We start from the raw sequence: 23,563 nt of genomic DNA, 5'->3' as shown, positions 1-23,563 counted from the left end.
TAGGTGCCACTCCACTAATTCTGGCCCAGTTGGAATTGTTTCTCCAGTCTCTACCTTTCCTGAGCAATCGGTGCTGTTAGGTTCAGGACCCAATATGCTAATTACGCTGCTTATTGTCATGGCAGTCCTGGATGGAACAAGCAGGCAGGGACCGTCCTCACAAGAATCAGTGGAGCAGCACCTATTAAAGGATGAGCTGGAGATGGTGGAAGTGGTTTAAGATCCTCTTTAAGTTTCATTGGTCATTGTAGACTTGTAAGTGTGAAGACGAACATCAAAATGAAACATTTATGGGGGGGTTTCTAATTCTAATTAAGTAATTTCTTTAACTTATAGTTATACTATTGTAATAGTATGTATTTAGCTTCTTAAGCAAGATTAGATGAGATCTGAAGATCTGGAGTACTGATAACATTAGACTGTTTCTCGCTACATAGCCTCAGCAAATAACCGATGACCATATCTTTGGCTTTGTTTGTTTCCATGTTTTGTTCTCGTGACAGTTGCAAGCTAATCTGTTGAATGTTATTCATGATGACCTCGGAGGTCATGATATGGTTTGTAGATGCACTGCAGCTTATGTCCATCATGTACTGCTTATAGAGCTCAATAACCTTTTTTTCCAGGTACTCATTGAGAACAGAGTTAGACATTGGTTGCTCATGGTTAATGATGCTCTTGTCTTTTTCACTACATACTTTCCAAGAATACCGTTTACTGCCTTTTTTGGTTATATTATTTGCCTGGATACCTAAAGATTCCATATTAGAAGGGATTTCATTAGATTGCAAGAAAGGACCCTCACAAAATTCAAAGCTGCTGCTAGTGAAGTCACTCATGGTGGAATTGATAGCCATCACCTGGTCCCCAGCTACATGTAAGTCATTATAGTCTCTACAGATATGCTTACAAGATGATGGTACCAAGTAGGTTTCTTTACTTGAGCTTGAGATTCCACTTATGCATGCAGATGTTTCTTCACATTCATACATCATTCCTTCCTCCATTTCCTGGATATTGCTCTCGCCATCTTGTTGTATTACTTGAGTATTGTGCCTTTCAAATGAACCAAATTTCCGGAAAATCCTTTTGCTCCGTGTCTCATGTGCAGATAAGAAATTAACAGTGCATACACCGGCGACTTCTTTTGGTCCTCCGCTTCTCTTCTTATGGTGTAACATGTTTATATCATTGTCATAGCAAGCCTGGATTTTACACAGGTATCCCTCTGAAAGCATATCTATATGATGGAAAACAGAGAAAATATTAGCTATTGCAAAGATGATGAACTCTACCTGTCCATCCATCAAAATATATTTTTACAGGAGCAATGCTAAAAGATGCGACCGGGCTCAGAGGGGTACGAGGCCATCAGGCAGCTGGAAATGACCGGTGCTGCGGACCACCATGACATTGGTTGGAGAAAGCCTTGTTCCCTGACTGCTATACATATTGTTAATGGAAAGGGGCCCAGCTGGGCCCTTTTCCATTAACTGCCATCCCAGAGGAGGTGTATAAAAATAAAAAAAATACTTATACTCACCTGTCCTTGGCTCAACATCTGCTCAGGGGGTCTTCCAGCTGGTAAGTGAGGGCACGCAAGCAGTCACATGGGGCACAAAAAAAGCAGCAAAAAAAATAATACTATATTTGCACCTAAAACTTCTATTCAGTCTTAGATTCACATACATAACACATAAAAATAATAGATCAAGGTGTACACAATTTGTATATACCATAAACATCAATGTCAACAAGAGCCTGTACTCTGTAAAATTTTGCTGACATTCACTAATATGTTAAAAATCTATGCTGTATACTGCAAACCATTACTGTGATACCAAAATCTGCATTTTTTGAGAGTGCACAGTATACTGTATATAAAAATACAACTTAATATTTCATAGATATAACCATCTTTATGCAATTTTGCAGCAAACAGAGATTACAAGCAAAAATCACGTGGAAATTAAAATTTGCAACTAAAGTTCATGTTCAAGCATGCGAACAAAAAGTAGTTTCCAAAAAACTGCAAACTGCAAAGTTCTTTCATACCATGCAAGTCTACTGTATATTTACAGGTGCAGGTGTGAAAACAAATACCAAAATCGTACCAAGCAATAATTATAATCTCTATAACTAATTTGATAACTACAGCAGGATTCATATTAGCATAATATGAGCGCTTTATTGCTTACATATTATGGACACAACCTCTGAAGTTCCTGCAGTTCATCATTACTGCAGCTAAAGAGTCACAATTGTAGATCTGTTGATCTGGAAGTCTGGGTGTTTCGTCTGTACTATGGGTACAAATAAAACACACCCACTATGATACCTATCTGAAAACTGCCAAAAAGTTTAGTTCACATTCAATGGGTGAAAATTAGAGATGAGCGAGTAGTATTTGATCGAATACCTCCCCGCCATAGGTATGTGTGTAAGCGGCCGAACACTAATGGGTTAAGCACATGTGTGGCATTCTTATGGGCATACTTTTTATGGTCCTCGCGGTGCAGCCAAAATGACATGTTACCTGTATTCTTTGTTTCAGTACAAATCCAGGAATACCAAATTTATATATGTAGTTTTACTTACATTTTAACTCCTTTGCCAAAAATTGTTTTTTTCTTAGGCTGGGTTCACACGGAGTATTCTGGCTCGTCATTTGGTACGTAGACGCCGCGGGGGGATTTGCGGGCCGTATACGCTCCCATTGTTTTCAATGGGAGCCGGTACCGTACACGCGGCGCTATTTTGTGGCCGTGATTTTGCGGCGGCCGCAAAATAGCGCCGCGTGTACGGGACCGGCTCCCATTGAAAACAACAGTAACTTTTGTATATTTTTGTGGGGCAAGGTGTACTTATTTTTTTAATATTTTTTAAGTTTTTTTTTAAATACTTGATTTATACATTGCAAAATACCAGTGTTTGTATAACTGCCAGACAAGCCTGGCAGCCTTCAATAGGCTCCCAGTTGTCATGGCAATGGATCGACACTTCCAGATCTTGTTCCAGGCATGGGCAGGAAAATGGCGCCATGGTCAGCTTTGACCGAGGCATCATGGGCCTCAATGCCCACTAACAGTGCGGGCACTGATTGCAGGGTCTGAGCTGTATTATACTCCTATTTAAAGAGGACCTTTCACGGATTTGGGCACATACGGTGTTATATACCGCTGAAAAGCCGACAGCGCGCTGAATTCAGTGCACTGTCAGCTTTCCCGATCTGTGCCCCGGGTGAAGAGCTATCGGTGCTGGTACCATAGCTCTTCACAGTCAGAAGGGCATTTCTGACACTCTGTCAGGAACGTCCTTCTGCACAGCAGTGCCAATAGCGCTGAGCTGTGTGAGCAGGGAGGAATGCCCCTTCCCCTCCTGATAATACTCATCTATGGACGAGTACTGTGAGCAGAGGGAGGGGGCGTTCCTCCCCGCTCCACAGTACAGCACTACCCTTACCGATAGCGGAACCGGCACCGATAGCTCTTCACCCGGGGCACAGATCGGGAAAGCCGACAGTGCACTGAATTCAGCGCACTGTTGGCTTTCCAGTGGTATATAACACCGCATGTGCCCAAATCCATGAAAGGTCCTCTTTAAATACCCGATATCCAATGTACTATTACATAGGGTGTTCTGTGTGAGAGTTGGTATCTTTTACTTTGCAACAAAGCAAATTAGTCACCAGCAGCAAACGTTCTGCCTGGACACCATATGTGCCTGTAGCCTAAATCATACAAAATTTGCAGACAGTTAATTATTATAAAGTACCAATAATTGAGTTACTGTACATTTTTAATACTGTTTGATTTTTCAACGTAGTCCTATTTTTAAAGTACATAAAGGTGACTTTTTGGCAAAAGGTAATGAACAATTATATCATTGTGAAACAATAGATGTGTTTAGGAAATTGGGTTTCATTAAAACAAAAAAGGGAAATATATATCTGGCCATGGCACCTTTAAAGTTATGTATATACATGTGAAACAGGAAATGCTTGCGCAATACAGGCAAAGGGGATTCACCATAGACACTTATGCACGGTGCAATTCCAAAAAACATAAAACATGAAATGAAATTCACATTTGGTTTCATCCTGTGGCTTTGCTAATAAACCACTTTAGTTTTTGTTAACATATTCCTATGTCCTACGCAGAAGCAGCATGTCTCCATTTTTGTTCACTAAATTCAAAAGTTTGGCATACATATATATCCCAAAAATTATACAGTATATTACTACTGAAGATTCAGTTCTATAAAAGGAAATCAGGCTAGCTTGAACAAGCATTAAGTTCAGCACTTCTGTTACAAAAGCTATAAAAATCTTTAGCCCAAGGCAGAGTGATGCAGTCTAGGAGTACCAGCATGGGAGACTACCTGGGAATCCCTGGTCCCATTGTCTCCAGAAGAAACTACATCACAATAGTTTAACACCAGCGTTCGGCTCTCTGTTGTTTGGGTCCACATAGAGACCCCAAAGATGGACACCCTGTCTGCTGAGGAAACTAGCAGACCCCATGTGATCCGCCTGGTTTTATAATGAAATACTGCCAAGAGGACTTTTCTCTCTGCCGATTTTAAAGGGGTTTTCCCATCACAAGGATCCTATCTATACTGCTTGTTAATGTGGATGTAAGACTTTTCCTAAATACATTGCTTCAGCAACACTGCTTTGTTTGTCCGCTATCTTACTTTATTCAATTCATTGTTGACACAGCCCTTGACTTATCTGCTCAAAAGTCAAATGATGTATCTGCCTGCTCTCAGGGGGGAGGGAGGAGGGGCCTGCGTTTCTAGCTATTCCTGTGTCTACACCACGTGACCTAGCTCCCTGCTCTCAGATAGAGGAGAGGAGCTGCTTTCATTTCTTCTGTTCTCCCAGTTATCAGGCTAGCTAATTCAATTGAGTTCATTATGGCAGAGACAGGCAGTCTCTGTATGTAACACAGAATGGAGTTGCTCCTGCCTGTACTTCATAGTCCAATATTGTGCATAGAGTGTTGTTTGAGGACCTTTGATGACGTCACAGGCCCTTCAGCTGCCCCATAGGATCACGCTATGCGGTGGGAGGAGCTACACACCAATTTGGGGGCGGATCTAAACGGCAGGTTGCATGTGAAACCCTGCCCACCAAATGATGCAAGAAACCAGGAAGAAAGAAGATTTTACAGCAGTGAAGACTGGTGAGTATGCGACGTGGGAATAAAAAATGGATTTTTTATACAGGAATATGACACTTGTAGTTCTATTTGTGCTTTCTCCTTCAGTTAAAAATAACTTTTATTTTTCAGTTCACAGAGCCATATGGGGGCTTAACATTTGCGGGAAAAATTGTACTTTGTATTGGTAACATTTAATATTCCATATGATGTACTAGGAAGCTGGAAAAAAATCAGAATGGCGTGGAATTGGAAAAATTGCGTTTCAGCAACATTCTTACAGGATTTGTTTTACGACATACACTGTGCAGCCAAAATGACATATCACATGTATTCTATACATCAGTATGATTCTGGTGATACCAAATTTACATATTTTTTACGTTTTGTCCAAATCCAAAATAAATTTAAATTTCTTGGATTCGACAGATTTCGACATGCATAAGGTGTCCTTTTTTTGCAAGGCCAGATGTACTTTTTAATTATACCATTTTGGGGAATGTCTATTGCTTTGATCGCTTTTTGTTGAAATTTTTATGAGAGGTGAAACAGTGAAAAAAATTTTTTTTTCCTACTACTCCGGTAACCGTATGGGAAAAATATTTATTTAAGTTTGTAGACCAAGCATTTTTTTAGACACATGGATACCTAATGTGTATGCGCTTCACATTATTTTTCAAATTTTATATGCATTCGAGGTAATTAGAATTTTTTTTATTTTTATATATTCTTGCTTGTTTTCTTTTGTAAGGGGCAGAAAAGTCCTACAGGTAAGGTTTTATCTTCCGTCAGAAAACTAAATAAACATGATGGAAGAAATCATATGTCATGTTTTTTTTTACATTATAGTGTCTCAGTCCATCTGCATCGGTCACTCTATTGCCATTGATGTCTATTTACTCTCATCCTATGACAAAGGAGAGCATTGGACATTTATATTTATAGTATTAACTTAACTTATCTGCTCCCCTCCCTGCACAGAGCATTCCTAAAACACTCATAAAACATACATAAAACACTTGCAATGTAAAGAAAATAGAAATAAAATATACTACAGTCAGAATATAAACAAAAATTGATATATTGTGGTTGTTATAAATATATTAATAACATGGTTATACATGTAACATCAGCAGTGCATGTGTTAATAACAAACAATCACTGGTGTCAATAGTTAAATACTCTGGAACATTTGCATTTTAGAGTACTAATGAGTAAAAGAGTAAATACATCAATTTTATTACATTTTATATATTAATATAACTTGAGATGTAAAAGCAGTCTGCAAAACCTAAATTGTTAAATGGTCTCTCCTATCTCATTTTATCCTTTAGGCTAAGGACCCACGTTGTCGAAACATAGCTTTTTTTGTTGCAGATATTGCTGCGGTTTTTTTGAGCCAAAGCCAAGAATGGCTACAAAAGCAATGGGAAATATAAGGGAAGTTCTTATTCTTCTACCTTCTGCTCAATCCACTCCTGGCATTAGCTCTAAAAACCGCAGCAATATCTGCAACAAAAAAAGTTGTGTTTCAGCAACATGGGGCCTTAGCCTTAAGCTGAGGCCCCACATTGCAGGAAAACTTCTTTTTTTGTTGCAGATTTTGCTACTGTTTTTTTTTTTTTTATTGCCAAAGCCATGATCAGCTACAAAAGGAATAGGAGATATATAGGAAGTACTTATATTTCTACCTTCTACTTAATCATTCCTGGCTTTGGCTCAATAAACCAGAACATAATCTGCAACAAAAAAGCTGGTTTCTGCAGTGTGGGGTCTCAGCTTTAAAGAGAAATCCTTTTCTGTACAAATAAAAGTTTGAATGAAGAATATGGGATATCATACAGTTTTGAAAATTATAGCTATATATAGAAAGAGAGAAAACGAGAGAGACAGAAAGTATATATAAACTGCATGCAAGAGAAGGATGGGGAGCTAGAAAACTGAATATTTTCAGAATTTTGATTCTTACCTTTATATTGTAGCTTACTAATTCAGGAGAATGATACCAACAATTAACATGTAACAATGCTGTAACCTGCTGTTACATCAAATGTTCTAACTGAAGTAGACAAACCTTTTTATCTGTTTGTTGAAGCTAAAGGGGAAGTTCTCACAAACTTAATATTAGCTCTTTATCTGCATCAAATGGGATTTTTACTTCCTCTTTTTTTGTTTGTCTCAGTGCCAGCAAAGTTTCTCTTTATGCGCGATACTTACAGGGGTTTTATGAAGAAGGACACAGGATGGAGGCAGTGAAACTAATAAAACTTAATTCAGATTTAATTACTTAAGCTGTCTTTAAGATCCTAAACTAATGCACCAGAATGTTAGAATGTCAGAAGTTAGAAAGGCAAATTACTTGCTATATACTGTTATTATACTTTGTGCACTGTATGTAAATCCTCAAATGTATGGCACCACCATGGAATTAATGGTGATTATATATATATATATATATTAACAACAACAATACTTAAGGCTTTATGGATATAAACATAGAATGTTTTTCATCGGCACATACAGTACAATCTGTGAAAAAAAAAATGTTACATGTTCTCCCGCATGCCATATTAAGTGGGCATTCTCCTCTCTAAACCTTGCATCTAGGGAAAATTAGTAGGTCGTATGGAATCACCACAGCATCACACCGAGAACCTACTCTGAACCTCTGTAATATGGTACCTCAGAGATCCTTGAGCTCCTTTAGCCCCCACATACATGGCTTTGCCACAGATCACAGGAAGACTTGACATGACCTTTATTCTATCTGAAACAAAACAGGCAAAAGACAGAGGCTACAAGGAGTTCGCCATAGTTTACCCTAATATCCTGGGTCCTACCTACAAACACAGAATATTGACCAGTATATTGGAAAGGGAAATCCACCCAATAAGAGTACCCACTATGGCCTCCAAAGCAGATGCATATACATTTATCAATATGTGGGTGCAATACATCCAAAATAAGGATATGATAAGATGTAGAAAAGAGCATGTCACAATTCAGTTACAAAAATGGTATCACTATTTGTAAGACAGTAATACAAGAATGTTAGAAAAAATCACTACAAAAGATATACAAATGTCCCAAAAAGTCCCTACACATTTCCTTGCAGCCACATTGCACACTGGTATATAACTGCACACTGCCAGTAGTATACACAACTCCAAAGGCAGACACAGAACAATTGAGTAGTAATCTCAGTCTCAAATTAATCCTGCAAAGTTCTCTTTTTGAAACACAGCACAAAATAATATTACATTATTTGTTACATATTGTAAAAGCATGGGTAGTACGGTATGCTGTTACTATTGTTAATGTGACTCGATTGAAAACAGCCCAAGTATACATAGCATATACTGTAGGTAGGGTATGTTACAATGGGACACATAGGGGAAGGAGACACTTCTCTGAGCATTATGTCAGTGACCCATCCCTTTAACTAAATTCGGCATGAGCAGCAGATTATCATAAAAGAAATCCCCTATTAATGTATTGTGTCAAAGGACCACCTCTTACCATAAAACATCAAACATCTCCCACCAGAAAAATAGTATTAAGCAGCAACAGACCCCCCCCCCCTTCCCTTTACAATTTGAACCTTTTTTATAGGCAGGTGACTAATTGGCTTAAGTGTGGCTAGCCTAACAATGTAACAATTTTATACGCCCAACCTGTGACTAGGACTACCACACAGGGTCCAAGGCTAATGTAGTCAGGGGCGGATCTAGGGCCGGGCGAGCCGGGCAACCGCCCGGGGCCCCGCGCCTAGCGGGGCCCCGCGGCGCCGCCGGGACCTAACAAAATGGTCCCGGTCGGCATGTCCCAATTCCAACTGAGCTCAGCGTTAAAGCAGGAGCTGTCAGCTCCTGCTTTAAACGCCTATGTATTCGGCTCATCGGCGGTAGGACGCCGATGAGCTGACAACATGGGTGTTTAAAGCAGGAGCTGTCACAGCTCAGCTCCTGCTTTAATGCTGAGCTCCGGCATTTGTAGCCGCGATGTGATGACGTCATCACATCGCGGCTACAATATGTGTATGAGGGAGAGAGCTACGGGGGAACGAGGAATGGTGTGTGTGTGAGTGAGAACGGCATGACACTGGGGCAGATGGAGGGGGGAGAACGGCATGACACTGGGGCAGATGGAGGGGGGGAGAACAGCATGACACTGGGGCAGATGGAGGGGGAGAACGACATGACACTGGGGCAGATGAAGGGGGGGAGAACAGCATGACACTGGGGCAGATGGAGGGGGGGAGAGAACAGCATGACACTGGGGCAGATGGAGGGGGAGAACGGCATGACACTGGGGCAGATGAAGGGGGGAGAACGGCATGACACTGGGGCAGATGAAGGGGGGAGAACGGCATGACACTGGGGCAGATGAAGGGGGGAGAACGGCATGACACTGGGGCAAATGAAGGGGGGGAGAACAGCATGACACTGGGGCAGATGAAGGGGGGGATGGCATGACACTGGGGCAGATGAAGGGGGGAGAACGGCATGACACTGGGGCAGAGACGGGGGGAAATGAAACTGTGGGCAGATAAAGGGGGAGAATGGCATGAAACTGGGGACAGAGATAGAGGGGGGGACATGAAACTAAGGGTAGATGAAGGGTGTATATGAAAATGGGGGGGAGATATAATTTACGGGTGACTGTAGGATGATTATACTGTGTGGTATCACATGGAAATTGAATGAGAATGGGTGAAGTCAACATAAAAGTGGGCGGTGCCTAATTTGCAGCGGCGCGCTGCGCGCGCCGCACGTTTTGTTCCCTCTTTCTAGTCTTCAACAGTTGGGAAGTACAGGTTAGAAGTGCGAGACCCCCAGTAAGTAGGGCCCCGCCAAAGTCAATTGCCCAGGGCCCCGCAAACCCTGGATCCGCCACTGAATGTAGTAGCATAGAATTGAACATTTGACAGTGTGTTATTGGTGTCTTCCTTTGGAAAAGCCATCAGTGTACAATTATTGCTCAACCCCCTAGGACACCAGATGAACCAAGTGAACCAGCATATACTTTCTGTCTATGTGTCTCTGTTTATGTACTACAGGTTATCAATTAAAGATCAGAGGCCAGCGGTCCAAAACCTGAGCCCTGGCTGATCAACTGTTTGAAGAGGCTGCAGCGCTCACATGAACCCTGCAGCCTCTTTTGTACTTAGAAAGCACAGTGTCGTACATTTGTATAGCAACTGTGCTTGTTATTGCATCTCTGTGTATTCACTTGAATAGGACTGAGCTGCGATCAGACCATGTGATTGATGAGTGTCACTTGCCATTGCCTGAGAAGAGGTAATGCCACTGCCATTTGAACCAGCAGATTTTGGATCCCAGGTATCGGAACCCTGCAGATCTTCAAAGGATTCAATAGGATCCATATTCTAAGGATAGGTCATCAATTAAAAAGTCCCAGAAAACCCCTTTAGCAGCAGTTGTACTCAATGGTGCATAGACATATCAAGAAATAGGGAGAAAAAAAACAGAAAACTAAAATAAACTGCCCAAACTCTGTTACATTTTTACCTTTAGTCAGATAAGAAATTTCTGGTCATAGCAGATGGCCAAGACATAAAAGCAAAACCCGTGCAGGAATCTGTGCAGTTGTGTGGACTTCCTCTATCAAATACATCGGAAGAGCTGCACAGACTTAAAGAGAATCTGTCACCACACTTGAAATGTCTATTTTAGTAAATACTTGTATTTGTCATAGTCTAACAATTCTGGAGTTTCTATTCTCAAAACTCTGTATTGTGCTGTTCTCCTGTTCCTCTTAGAAATGTATGAATTAATTGAGAACTGGATGTTACCTGCTGAACATTATGACAATGCCCAATGAGTGCTAACAGTGCAGGGACACAGGACCAGCTCCATGGTTTTGTGGACCTTGGGGACAGAGTGTGTGGTGTGGTAAAAACATGACATAACCTTTCTTCCATCATGTTTCTTTACATTTGTAATGGAAGAAAAAGTTCTAATTGTCAGAAAAATAAAAAAAAACCTGACAGAACATACAAGCCAGAAGTTTTGGCAGCAGACAGGGGGCACGTGCAGTTGTTCCTATTCAAGTAATGGGAGTGACTGCACACACTCCATGTCTCATGTTGTAACTTCTGGGGCCCTGAGGCTGCCGCAGATGCAGATTTGTGCAGTGTTTTGGGTGTTGGATCCTCACAGATCACATACTGATGACTTAAAAATCATTATGGGGTGGAAAACCCTCTTAAATTACCTAGAAGAAGACTCCAAAGGAGGAGGTGGCTGTCATCCCAGACATTTGTTGTGAGGAAATTTTGGCAAGGTAGGATTACTAGCAGGGGGGATTCTGAGGAAGGTATGCACAAGCAGGAGTCTCTGAAATGGTGAGGAGGTACCTATAAGGAGATGTATGAAAGCAGTAACCAGCAGAGGGGCCTCTGAGGCACTGAAGGTACCAGGCACTGTAGCACCATTTTATGCTGCCATGTCTCCTAACTCCTCAGTGCCTCCTGCTGGTGCCCCCTACTCTCTCAGGGACCTTTGCTGGCACATCCATTATAAAATATGTCTGCAGGTTCCACCCCCATGCCCTTATAGACCACTGCTGATGCACCCTTTATCACATCCCCCCATGAAGGTAAAGGGGTGGACCAGCAGGGTTCTCTAAGGTGATGGGGGGCATCTGCAGGGGGATTTTAAGGTGGCAGGGGGTACCAGGAGGAGGCACTGAGGATTTAGGAGACATGGCAGCATAAAATGGTGCTACAGTGCCTCACCCATCACCTCACAGCAGGACATTCATACAGGAGCGGCAGATTACGCTCTCCAGTCTGTGATAGCTACTTCCGTTGGAACTATATTCTGCTGCCCTGGTTGAGAGCACCCATGTTGTGACATGAGATAAAACTGATGATATCACATGGCAGCTCTCCAGGAGGGGCAGGGACGGATGCCATGGGGGCAGAGCTACACAGGAGTAGCCAATTCAGCAGCCTGGCAACCGAGTATTCTGCAGCAAAGCTATGGGAGAAGCCTGGCAGCCTATGCAGACAGATTTAATTGCACAGGTTTTTCAGATGTTCTGCCATTAAAATGGTCTGCAAGGCCAATAAGAGAATGTGAAGCAGTCCGCACCCGGCAGCCGAGTAGGCCCCTATATAGCACAGGCCCTGGCACTTGCCTGGTTTGCCACTGATGCTAGCTCTGCAGGAACACACTCCTTTGACATGGAGAATGGTAACACTCAGCTGCCCATTTATTCAGAAATGTAATAGGAATGGCATAGTGCAGAGTTATAAGAAAATGGATTTTGCATAGGGAATGCAAGTTATTTACTAAAGCATACTTTTTGTCTCAGAAGTGGTGGATTGTCCTTTTGAATGATGAAAGTACAAGGAAAGAACAGTGAATGAAAATTAACCAGGCCAGATACATGATATTCATTCACAGAACAATATTCTTTTTATTTTAAATTTGGTTTTCATTGAATATTTGCAATAAAAAAAAAACATTAAAGGGGCTCAATCAGCAAAATCATGCTGATAGAGCCCCACATATGCGTGAATAGCCTTTAAAAAGGCTATTCAGGCACCGTAAATGTTATATTAAATTACCCCCCCCCCCCCCCCGTTTTAAAATAAAACCCTAAAAAAGAATGTTATCTACTTATGCATCGTGCACGCTGGGCGGGCATTCAGGGTGTGTCTTCTTCTTCATCCACGCCTCTTCTTTCTCCGATGTCCTCCGGTCCCGTCCTCCTCTGGCACTCGCGAGTGGACACTGATATAAAAAAATGGCCTGGGCGCCTGCGCAGTAGCATGCAGCTTCTACTACGGCTACTGTGCAGGCGCCCAGGGCATTTTTTTAAATCAGTGTCAGTTCGCGAGCGCCGGAGGAGGACGGGACCCGAGGACATCGGAGGAAGAAGAGGCGTGGATGAAGAAGACGGCGCACCCTGAATGCCCGCCCAGCATGCACGATGCGTAAGTAGATAACATTCTTTTTTAGGGTTTTATTTTAAAAGTGGGGGGTAGTTTAATATAACATTTACGGTGCCTGAATAGCCTTTTTAAAGGCTATTCACGCATATGTGAGTCTCTATCAGCAAGATTTTGCTGATAGAGCCCCTTTAAGGAAAAAATACAACTGTGAGGCACACAGGGAAATGTAAGGGGGAGGAGGGATCACAGAACAATATTCTGCACAAGATAAAAGCTATATAAACCTGCTGCTTAGGAAGATGGCTGCCTAACTCCTAAGCTCTGCTTCCCATCCATCCTACAACCAGATCTCCTGCCTCCCCCAGGGTCTTTATAGTGAAAAAAGGTGCCCAGAAGAATGCTCTGTTCACCATGCCCAATTCTACATCTGTACACAGCATAGTATCCTACAGTGCACAGCCAGGATGCAGGCGCCGTCAGAGCTGCATACAGAAGGGAACTCACCGGCACTCTGCGGTGAGTGATGATCCTCATGTGCTGCTGCAACATACATACATGGACACCATCTTCCACCTCCTCAACCTGCAGGTTAATGGACTGGGCTTTTCTCCTCCATTCCAAAGAGAGACCCTGGTCTGGATAACCCATGTCTTAGGTAAATTGCCACTCCTGTATGGGGTTACTTAATCCCTGAAACCTGAGCCATCTAGGGCCGAGAAACAGGCTTCTGTGTCCAACCCTCACTACCTAAAACCTCAGGCATCAACTGCTAGTTGGAGTGACCTCTCTGAAGAATTATGAACATCCCCATTACCTAACCATGCGGCGGGGCAAGTTGATCCCTGGAACTCCCCAGACAGGAGCCCTGACCTGCATTACTAGAGAAGGGTGACATTGTGTGAATTTTGTTTTTGACTCCCTGCCTTCCAAACCCCAAAACTTTTTAAATTTTCTGTTAACAGAGCCATATGAGGGCTTAATGTTTGCAGGACAAATTGTTCGTCATAGTGGTACCATTTATTACAGAGCAGCCTGCAATAGAAGACAATGCCTTAGATGCACTTATATTGTCAAGACAGTTCTTTTGTTGTTTGAAAAGCAAAAAGTATATAAGAAAAGAAAAAGTATAAGCTTTTAGGGTTTTGTATGCATGCGACGGACATATTCATTTATTCTATATACATATATGTGTATATTTTATAACATGAGAAAATACAGATAGCAGTTGGGTGTGTTATTTGTGCTAAGAAGTTAATGTGGAGAAACTATGAAGGGGTAAAAAGGGACAGGCACACACACCTTTAAAAACAAAATTCACAATATAACACACTACATGCCGAGGATATATAAATACAAAAAATGTAACATTTTCACTTGTGAGTTGAAAATTACCAGTCATTAAATAAACCATACGGAAACAGAACATGCCTTACTCTATTTTCAGAGAAGAATATGAAAACAACTAAACATTGAAAACAATATTGACCACTAGGGGGACCCTAAAACCAGAATCATGAGATAAGGAAAAATTATGTTAAAATGAAATGTCTGTTTAGTAGTGAAGCAAAAGAAAAAGAGGGAAAAAGACTTTAACCTAATTTATTTATTTATTTTTAAGCACTTACTATGTTTACTAGATGCAATTGTAATGCAACCATGTCATGTAATAGAACTGAAGGTCTGCACAAAGAGTGGATCCTAAAAAAATTATACTTGTTTTTTTATGCACTGACATTGACTGTGTATTGTATTTTAAAATGGTAGATGAGCAGGTGGGCACTTTCCATGGCCATAGCCTCAGATGGCACATCATGGAATATACTAGGGGACGGCATTTTATTTTAATCGTCCGCTATTTATTGTGTTATTGCATTAAGCAGAGTACGATACTTATGACTCACTAGTCCATGCTACACCACATACTGAAAGCAGGAAGTAGAGGACGGTCAAAACAAAAGCGTGGACAGGTGGGTAAAAATTATGGGCCACTACTCTGTGTGACGGTGGAGGAAAAAAGGGGGTCCTAAACTTATTGGTGTGGGCTTTAAAAAAAAAAAGGGGTCATATACTGTGGGAAGTTATAAATGGGGTCATATGGTGTGGGGACCATAAAAAGGGGTCAGAATACTGTGTGGGGATGATAAAAAGGGGTCATATATTGTGGGGGGCATAAGAAAGGGGTCATATACTGTGGGGACCATAAAAAGTGAGCTCTTATATTGTGGGGTCAAAAAAAGAGGTCATATACCATGGGGGGGGGGGCAAAAATGGAGGTCATATACTTTGTGGGGGTTAAAAAAAGGGAAGTTATATACTGTGGGGGCAAAAAAAGGGGGTCATATCCATGTGGTGGGTCAGAAAAAGGGGTCATATACCGTGCGTTGGGCCAAAACAAGGGGGTGTAATACTATGTGGGGGACAAATAAGGGGATTTTTTTTGCCTGCAAATGGGGGGCCTTTCTTAATTAGGGGCCACACAACTAAAGATAGCTGGGTGGGTATCTTTTCTTTTTTTTTTAGGGAGTAGCCACTGAGGGAGGCCAACTAGACTAAAACTAGACTGAAACGTTGAGGTACCTTCATAATCTACCTATATGGACCATTTGTTAATACATTATGCTTTCCATGAGATAATTTGGATATAATTGCTATGTGAACAAACCTCAGACTGCATACTAAAGTGCTTTCTAGTATTGATGATTGGCCATGACGGGCCCTCTTGCTGTCATACACCTACCATGTACCAGATTACAGTGTAATATATGATATGTACAATGATCCACTTGGCCCTATTGACCTAAGAAGGGGGACAATGAGCTAGAAGCGCTTGCACAATGGTCTAACCTTTTATTAGACCAGGTAACGGATACATGAGAATACAAAGTGCAATGTGGTGGACAGTACCATAAGAAGACTGGATTATGTTCTAAAGAATAATGTGGGGTGGGGGTAAACAGAAAATAACTTAATGAGAGTAAATGTAGATAAGTTAAATCAAGAAATGTGATTAGTCTGCATAAAAATTGCTTTGAAACTGGAAATTGGGCATTATTCTGAATAACCAGGGTAACACAGTCCTGGGATGGGAATTTTGTATTATAAAGGATGTAGGTCTTGGATAACTGTAGGGAGTGCAGCACTGTAAAGAGCTATGTGGGCGAAAGTTAACATTTTAAATTGTATTCTATAGTATATAACAACCAGTGCAGTGACTGGCGTACACTCAAGGCATTAGGCTAGCATCTACACTAATAGATGATATGGAACTCAGGATAGATTGTAGAGGGGAGAGTTTAGTTAGCGGAAGAATGATTAGTAGCATGTACAATAGTCAAGATGAAAATGAATAAGTAAGGGTTTTTGATTTTACATAGCAAAAAAAAAAGGACAGATTCTGTTGACATTTTTGAAATGGTTAGTGGTTTGTGGACCTCCAAACTGGTTGGATTTAGGGCTACTGTGAAGGGCGTTGTCCAAGTGGCCTTCCCCGTATGGGGATCACAGGGAGATCACCAGATTACTACTAGAGATGAGGAAAATATATGAAGATTGGTTTTATTTTGGGATTGGGTGGCTTGGGCCTCAAATTCATCTTGGGTTGAATAAGTTCGGTACAAACCACAACTTAAATTAGCATAACATAAAATATAGTGTATAACACTGTTAGGGCTCCTAGGAAGTTATCTATCCAATGTCTACCTCGAAGGCAACTACCGGTAAAAGTGACATATAAGTCTATGGAAAAACAGATGCTGAGCAGTGGATACAAAGTGTTAACCATGGACTGCCACTGGCTTGGCAGTAATATTGGAAAAAACAACGATTTTATACAAAAATGCCCTTTTTGATGAATTGTACTACAGGCTTGTAGTTATTTGGAGACAAATTTGTGGCTGTGAGACTACTTGAAGAATGACAGAATTGGCTTTTCAAAATAAAAAAAGGCCATCAGAAATGATCCATTAAAGGCTGAACCATAGAAGGTGGTCGAAGTAGGAAACTTAAAAATAATGGAGGTATCAACCTGAGCTTTCCAATGGTAAAACTTTATTATGCTTAACACACAACGCACTATATCAGCTTGCCATTGGTTGCCATCTGAAAAAGCTGGACTATCTTCCAAAAGTGATCGAGAAGTAGAAAAGGTTCTTCTCTTTCCTCTCACAATTACCAACATTGTGTCTGCAGTTTTCAGTAGTTATTCTCTATATACTGCTGCTCAAACTGACGCCCCAGTATGTCCAACTCAACATATGCTTCACCCTACAACCATGAAATGAGGGAGAGGGAGTGTAAGAAATAGCTTGCACTGGTGAAGTTGAAGGCAGGAAATGGGATCCGTGTCAGTGAAAAAGACATGGTTGACAGTACAGAAAGACAACATGGTCATTTACGTGTTAGAGCAGAAGAGAAACCCATAGAACCCTGACTCAACATTTGTGGTTGACTGTTTTCAAAAAATGTCTTTACTCTCAAGAAGTACAACAAAACTGTGGCTACCACCAGAGCTGTGAAGGCCAGAAGTAATGATGAAATGCGCTTTTCTGCTTGTGCAAGACCAAATGTTGGTTTTTATTGCTTTAAAACCACTTGGTCAGCCATGCATAAGAAAATGGAGTTGCATCAGAAACTCCATCTTGACTTCAAAAGCCAGCAGAGACACAGCTCTACAAGGCAAAGACAGAACCAGTGGCGTAACTACCACCATAGCAGCGGTAGCAGCTGCCACAGGGCCCGGGACATTAGGGGCCCGGTGACAGCTGCTACCGCTGCTATCATTATTCTCGGAGGTCTTTTCGGACCCCCGAGTATAATGATCGGGGCCCCCTGTTGGTGGAATACTTTCCACCAACAGGGGGCCCCGAAGCTGCAGCAACGGCTGAGACACAGGAGCTGCAGCTCTGGCTCCTCTCAGCGCTTCAGGACGCTCCCCCTCTCTCCCCCCTCCCTTTCTCTGCTGTCCTCTGCTCACCAATGAGAGGAAGAGGCGGGGCTTATCCCTGCCGAGCTCCTGCCGTCTGCACTGGAGGAAGAAAGGAAGAAGGAAAATGAAACTAAAGCTACACAGGTACGTACTGGGGTTACTTATTAATGTCAGGCATATAGGGTGATTACTTGTGTTTTAGTAACTCCATGTGCCTCATATTAACAGCAGTTAACCCCATCATGTCCCTGACATTAACCCCTGTGTTCCTCACCATAAGAGTTACTGATATGTGAGACATATGGGGGTAATAATAATGAAGATACTTTATTATTACCTCCATGTCTCTCACATATCAGTAAATCTTATGGTGAGGCACACAGGGGTTAATGTGAGGGAGATGATGGGGTTAACTGCTATTAATATGAGGCACATGGAGTTACTAAATTGTAATGCACATGACCAGATTGTTTATCCACAATTTGTCCTGGTATAGCGGTCAGCGGGTGATGTGACAGTATTTAGTCCTGTAGGGGCCACTAAGGGACATAATACTGTGTGCAGGGACCACTATGGGGGGATAATACTGTGTGCAGTGGCCACTATTGGGTATAATACTGTGTGCAGGGGCCACTATGGGACATAATACTGTGTGCAGGGGCCACTATGGGACATAATACTGTGTGCAGGGGCCACTATTGGGTATAACACTGTGTGCAGGGGCCACTATGGAACATAATAGAGCGCACAGGAATGTGTAGGAGGGACTCGGTCGAGATCTTCGGTGTCGGGGGGACCCCATGTCAAAAGTTCGCCACGGGGCCCTGCCATTCCTAGTTACGCCACTGGACAGAACATTCATTTTTTTCTGGATAAATAGGATTTGTTCATCCCCCACCTCAGGGTGTAGGAAGGAAGGGGGGGGGGGTACCATGGCAGGGAGGTGTAGCTAAGCACATGCCATAAGAAACCATGTTTGCCTTACCATTTTATCACATCTGTGGAAGTCAGCTAACAAAACTGGATGTAGAAGAAATCCTCCAAGCTCCATGGAACAAAAAAGACTTTAAGTATAAGATTATTTTTGGTTTTTTTTTCTCCTCTTATTTTTAAGGTTGTTTACTTGTTTATCATGTTATCTTTCTTTTTTTACATACAGCACTGAACCCTTTGGGAGTTAAATTGTTAAATTTAAGGATACTTTGTATTTGTTCTATGAACTTATTACCTTTTTAAAGTGTGTTTGTGTCTGACTGGTGGAGATACGCATTTACATGTGAGTGAGGTTTCCACTGAGCCTGTCAAGTCAGTGGTGGTGGCGGTGTTTATTTGGAGTACGTGGACTGTGTTGGAGTGCAATTTACACTTAATTTGCAGTTTGAGTAAAGGTTATGCTAGATTATATGAATGGATGAGTTGACCTCTGACAGTCACAGCCAAATCACGTGCTAGAACGGCTCATATGTGACAAGTGATTGGTAACAATTCTGACACAAATTTTTTTGTTTATGTTTTTTCTCTATTAAGAATTATTTCAAGAAAAGCGTTACCTGGCCAGTGACTAGATCTGCATCAGTCATGTATAATGGGTAACAAAAAGAAAAAAAAATCCTTAAGGCTGAGGCCCCATGGTGTGGAAACGCAGCTTTTTTTTTGCAGATGTTGCTACATTTTTTTGAGCCAAACCTAAAAGTGGCAAAAAAAGTAATGGGAAATATATAGATAGTTCTTACACTTCTCTCTTCTGCTCAATCCTCTCCTGGCTTTTGCTCAAAAAACTCCAATATACTTTCTGTATCAGTTCCTCACAGTTTTCTAGATCTCTGCTTGCTGTCATTCATTCTGTTACTTCAAGTGGATAAAGGTCTGACCATGGTCATGTGATTTACAGTCCATGGTCATGTGATGAGCACACAGGTGCACAGCTGATTACCAGGCAGATGTCTGATTACTGGGCTGTGACTATAACGAGCGGCACCTGTGTGCTCATCACATGACCATGGACTGTAAATCACATGACCAGGGTCAAACGTTTATCTACTAGAAGTAACAGAATGAATGACAGCTAGCCGAGATCTAGAAAACTGTGAGGAATTGATACAGAAAGTATATTGGAAAATTGTATATCTTTTTATTGTACATTTGTTTGTCAATATTGGTCTGAAAGTGGCCAACCCCTTTAAATCTGCCTGTAATTCATTAAATCTGTCTAAAGTTCAGTATGAAGGAACAGCAGGAGCCTTTGATTTGATGGCAATAGGCATGCATTACCCTCACTATGATGCTGCCCCCTTATTTATGGGAAGACTAGCTGCAGTCATGTCTTCATTTACAGTTCCATATAAAATTCTATTGCCACCACATGCCACTTTTATGTGGCATACACCTGTTCAGGTTGGTGAGAGATAAGGGTGGGCATGGGCAACTGTCCAAAAAGACAGTATTATAATCTGCTACGGAGGCTGGTTATGCAGCAAGTTATGGCATATATATTCAGCTAGAATCTAAATAAAAAATGACAATAAAAGCAAAAAAAGTGGGCAAACATTCCATACAATATCAAACCAATGACTTAATCATCTATTTAGCCTTACAATTCTCTATCAAGTGTAATGTAACTTGAGTTATATGTGTTAGGATTGTGTTTTTATTGGCCTTGAATCCATTAGACAAGACAAAATAACTAGAAAGATATCACCTCCACTTGTCCTCTCCTGACAGGCTAGAACTGTTTGTCCTTGTTCTATGGACAGGACGATACATGTATAATTAACAGCTACATGAAGTTTAGCCAGAAGTTTTTGCAGATTATCTGTTTTTAGACAAACATATGCCCACAAATACATCCCCAAGAATATAAATTTAACATTTAAATAGGTTAATATGTGGCCTTGACACTTTACCTCCATCAGCTCTATACTATAGGTTTACGTCTGGCATTTGATCCCATACTCTCACTAGATCTGAACAGTTGACATATTGCAACATTGTAGTTAGTGTACTCAACAAAGTGGTTGCTGAGCAGCAGAGGGGTGTGTGCAATGTGCTCATGACACGTTTTTGGAATATCATGTGTGAGGTTGGCAGATATGGAAAGATGCCCATGGTAATGTCATCAAACAGGTACCAGTCCAAGTCCACACTTGTGACACTCCCTCCACTGGAACCAACCCGACCAGTTTAACATTCCCTCTTTGACATTACTCATCTGCCAGAACACGTGTTACACAATCTGGTGACTTCAAATGAGATTCTCACAATTCCCACATAAGGGTTTGGGCACAGCATTTCAGAGCTCTCCAAAATAGCTAAAGGAGTTTCCGCACTCATCCAGGAGAATGAGCCGATACGCACTGAACATGAAGAAAATCTGCATCTGCCGCAAAACATGGAAAGGCGTTTCAGCACTTATCCAGGAGAAAATGTATAAAATATTTATTCCATCATATTAAAACTATCAAATCAAACACACAGGAAGAAATGTAAAAGGATGCTACAGATCAGCTGTTGTGATCCTGAGACTGACCATACGCATTACACTTTTTTTGGTCAAAAAGGACAATGGGTTGGTTACAAAAATATTGCGACTGATGGTCAACCAAAAATTAGAACCGCCAATTTGTGCAGACTCTGCATTTTTTTAACTAATTTAATTTAGTTGTTAATGATCTTGCCATTGATCGAACTGCCTCAGCACAGCCATCTAAAATCTTACAAGCAGTGAAAGATTCCTTCTATTCAGCCTTCCCTGTCTTTACTGAAGATTGACCCAGTACACCAGCCTAACATCATTGAAGAAAGAAGTTGAGGCAAGTGGTGGGAGCTGACTATAACAAAATCTTTAGAGGAGTTGTCTAAGCTATTAAAAAAATTAAAACAACCTAAAATACAAATCATTACCAATCTATTACCCCAGAGACGGTACACGGCACATGACCACTCCAGCACTTATATGCCCTATTACTGGCCTTGTAGCTCAGTGACAGGAGCCATAATACCAGTAAAAGGATAACAGGACAACTGTCTGCTGGGTTAAAAATTATGCTATTCAATTTACTATCATGTAAACTGATTGTAATGACTATACAGGGTGAGGCTCCATGCATACGAACATGTATTTTGTTAATATGCTAGCCATGTTTTTCACAGCTACCACATTGATCTATTATATTTTATGGCACATACACAAATCCATGTATTACCACAAATTCATGTAAAATGTAATGGGTTGTGAGTTTGGGGCAAAACTCAGGACAGGTTCTCTACCTGTCTGTCTTGTAACCTTGGGTTACTGGAGAAAAGCAACTCCTTGCCCCCCACACTCCTGCACACAGTATTATACCCCATAGTGGCCCCTGTGCACAGTATTATGCCGCATAGTGCCCCCTGCACATAGTATTATGCCCCATAATGGCCCCTGCACACAGAATTATGCCCTTTTCAGACCCTAGAGTATAATAATCGGAGACCCAGGGGAGGATACAAACAAAAAACACTTAGTTACCTCTTCTGGGCTCCGGCGGACTCCCTGCTGATGTTGGCCATCTTCAATGTTGGAAGAGACGTCACTCGAGCAGGGATTGAGTCGCGACGCATAAGGATGCAAGCCCATCCCACGTGACCTCTGGGTCATCACCAAGTAGGCCCAAAGCCTTCCCGGAGCCCAGGAGAGGTAAGTAGCAGTGTTTTTTATGTTCCCTCACCTCTCCTAGTCCTCTGATCATTATAGTCAGGGGGTCTGAAAAGGCCTCAGAGTATAATTATAGCAGTATTTGTGGGGTTTGCAGGCCCGCAGCTTTGCTTACTGATCCTGGCTCTGCTCACAGCCACCTCCCTATAAGGAGAAACGCCGGCCGCTGTGAGCCAGAGCCTGGATCGGTAACTAAATAGGGCCCGTTACCTGCTGGAGTTACGGCCTATTAAAAAAAAAAAGAAAAATTTGCAGGGTTAGCTACCTAATGTCCCGGGCCCTGTGGCATACGTTACCGCTGCTACCCCAGTAGTTACGCCCCTGGCGGCAGGGGTGGAGTACGGATATCAGATTCATGTGCTGTATGTGTCATTTTTGCACGACTAAGGCCCAGCATTGTAAAGCGTATTTTGTTTGGCTGTGTTTGTTTGTGTGTGGCTGTACCAGCAAAGTGAAAGAGATTTTGTTTAATAATATCCACTCATTGTGGAGAAGAAGTCTGCGGAAAAGATGAATTTTGATAAACGCAGCATGTCTATTTTACCTGTGCAGTAAAAAAAAACACAGAGAACCAATACAATCAAACTAAATGAGAAATCCTGTGGTAAAAATGTGTATTACAGTGCAGATCTGATGCATCAGGAATATATCATGGAATGGAATACATATGAAAGTCTGATACACTTCTCCTGGATGGGTACTGGATCCTCTCCCTTATCATACCATGGCTAATGTGCAGATCTTGCTCTTCACTGCTCCTTCCACCCACTGATGAGGCAGTATGGTTGTTTATTTCATTGCCATGGAGGACCGGACAGGAGCAGAGGCTTCTCACAAGGTCGCCGTGTCTCCAGTCCTCTGAC

At 41.7% G+C, this 23,563-nt stretch overlaps 1 protein-coding gene across 1 annotated transcript; it reads right to left on the bottom strand.

The window, feature by feature from the left end:
• Positions 1-210: 210 nt before the first annotated feature.
• On the bottom strand, positions 211-23,488 carry TASL (TLR adaptor interacting with endolysosomal SLC15A4). The gene is made up of 2 exons (XM_075265085.1): positions 23,424-23,488; positions 211-1,240 (listed from the first exon to the last, which is right to left on the bottom strand). The coding sequence occupies exon 2, from the start codon at positions 1,236-1,238 to the stop codon at positions 369-371; it is 870 nt and encodes a 289-aa protein (XP_075121186.1). The 5' UTR covers positions 1,239-1,240; positions 23,424-23,488; the 3' UTR covers positions 211-368.
• Positions 23,489-23,563: the final 75 nt, after the last annotated feature.

Source organism: Leptodactylus fuscus, chromosome 2, assembly GCF_031893055.1.
Source record: "Leptodactylus fuscus isolate aLepFus1 chromosome 2, aLepFus1.hap2, whole genome shotgun sequence".
NCBI lineage: Eukaryota > Metazoa > Chordata > Amphibia > Anura > Leptodactylidae > Leptodactylus > Leptodactylus fuscus.
The sequence above is the reverse complement of the archived record's forward strand: the minus strand, read 5'-3'. Positions and strand labels throughout refer to the sequence as shown.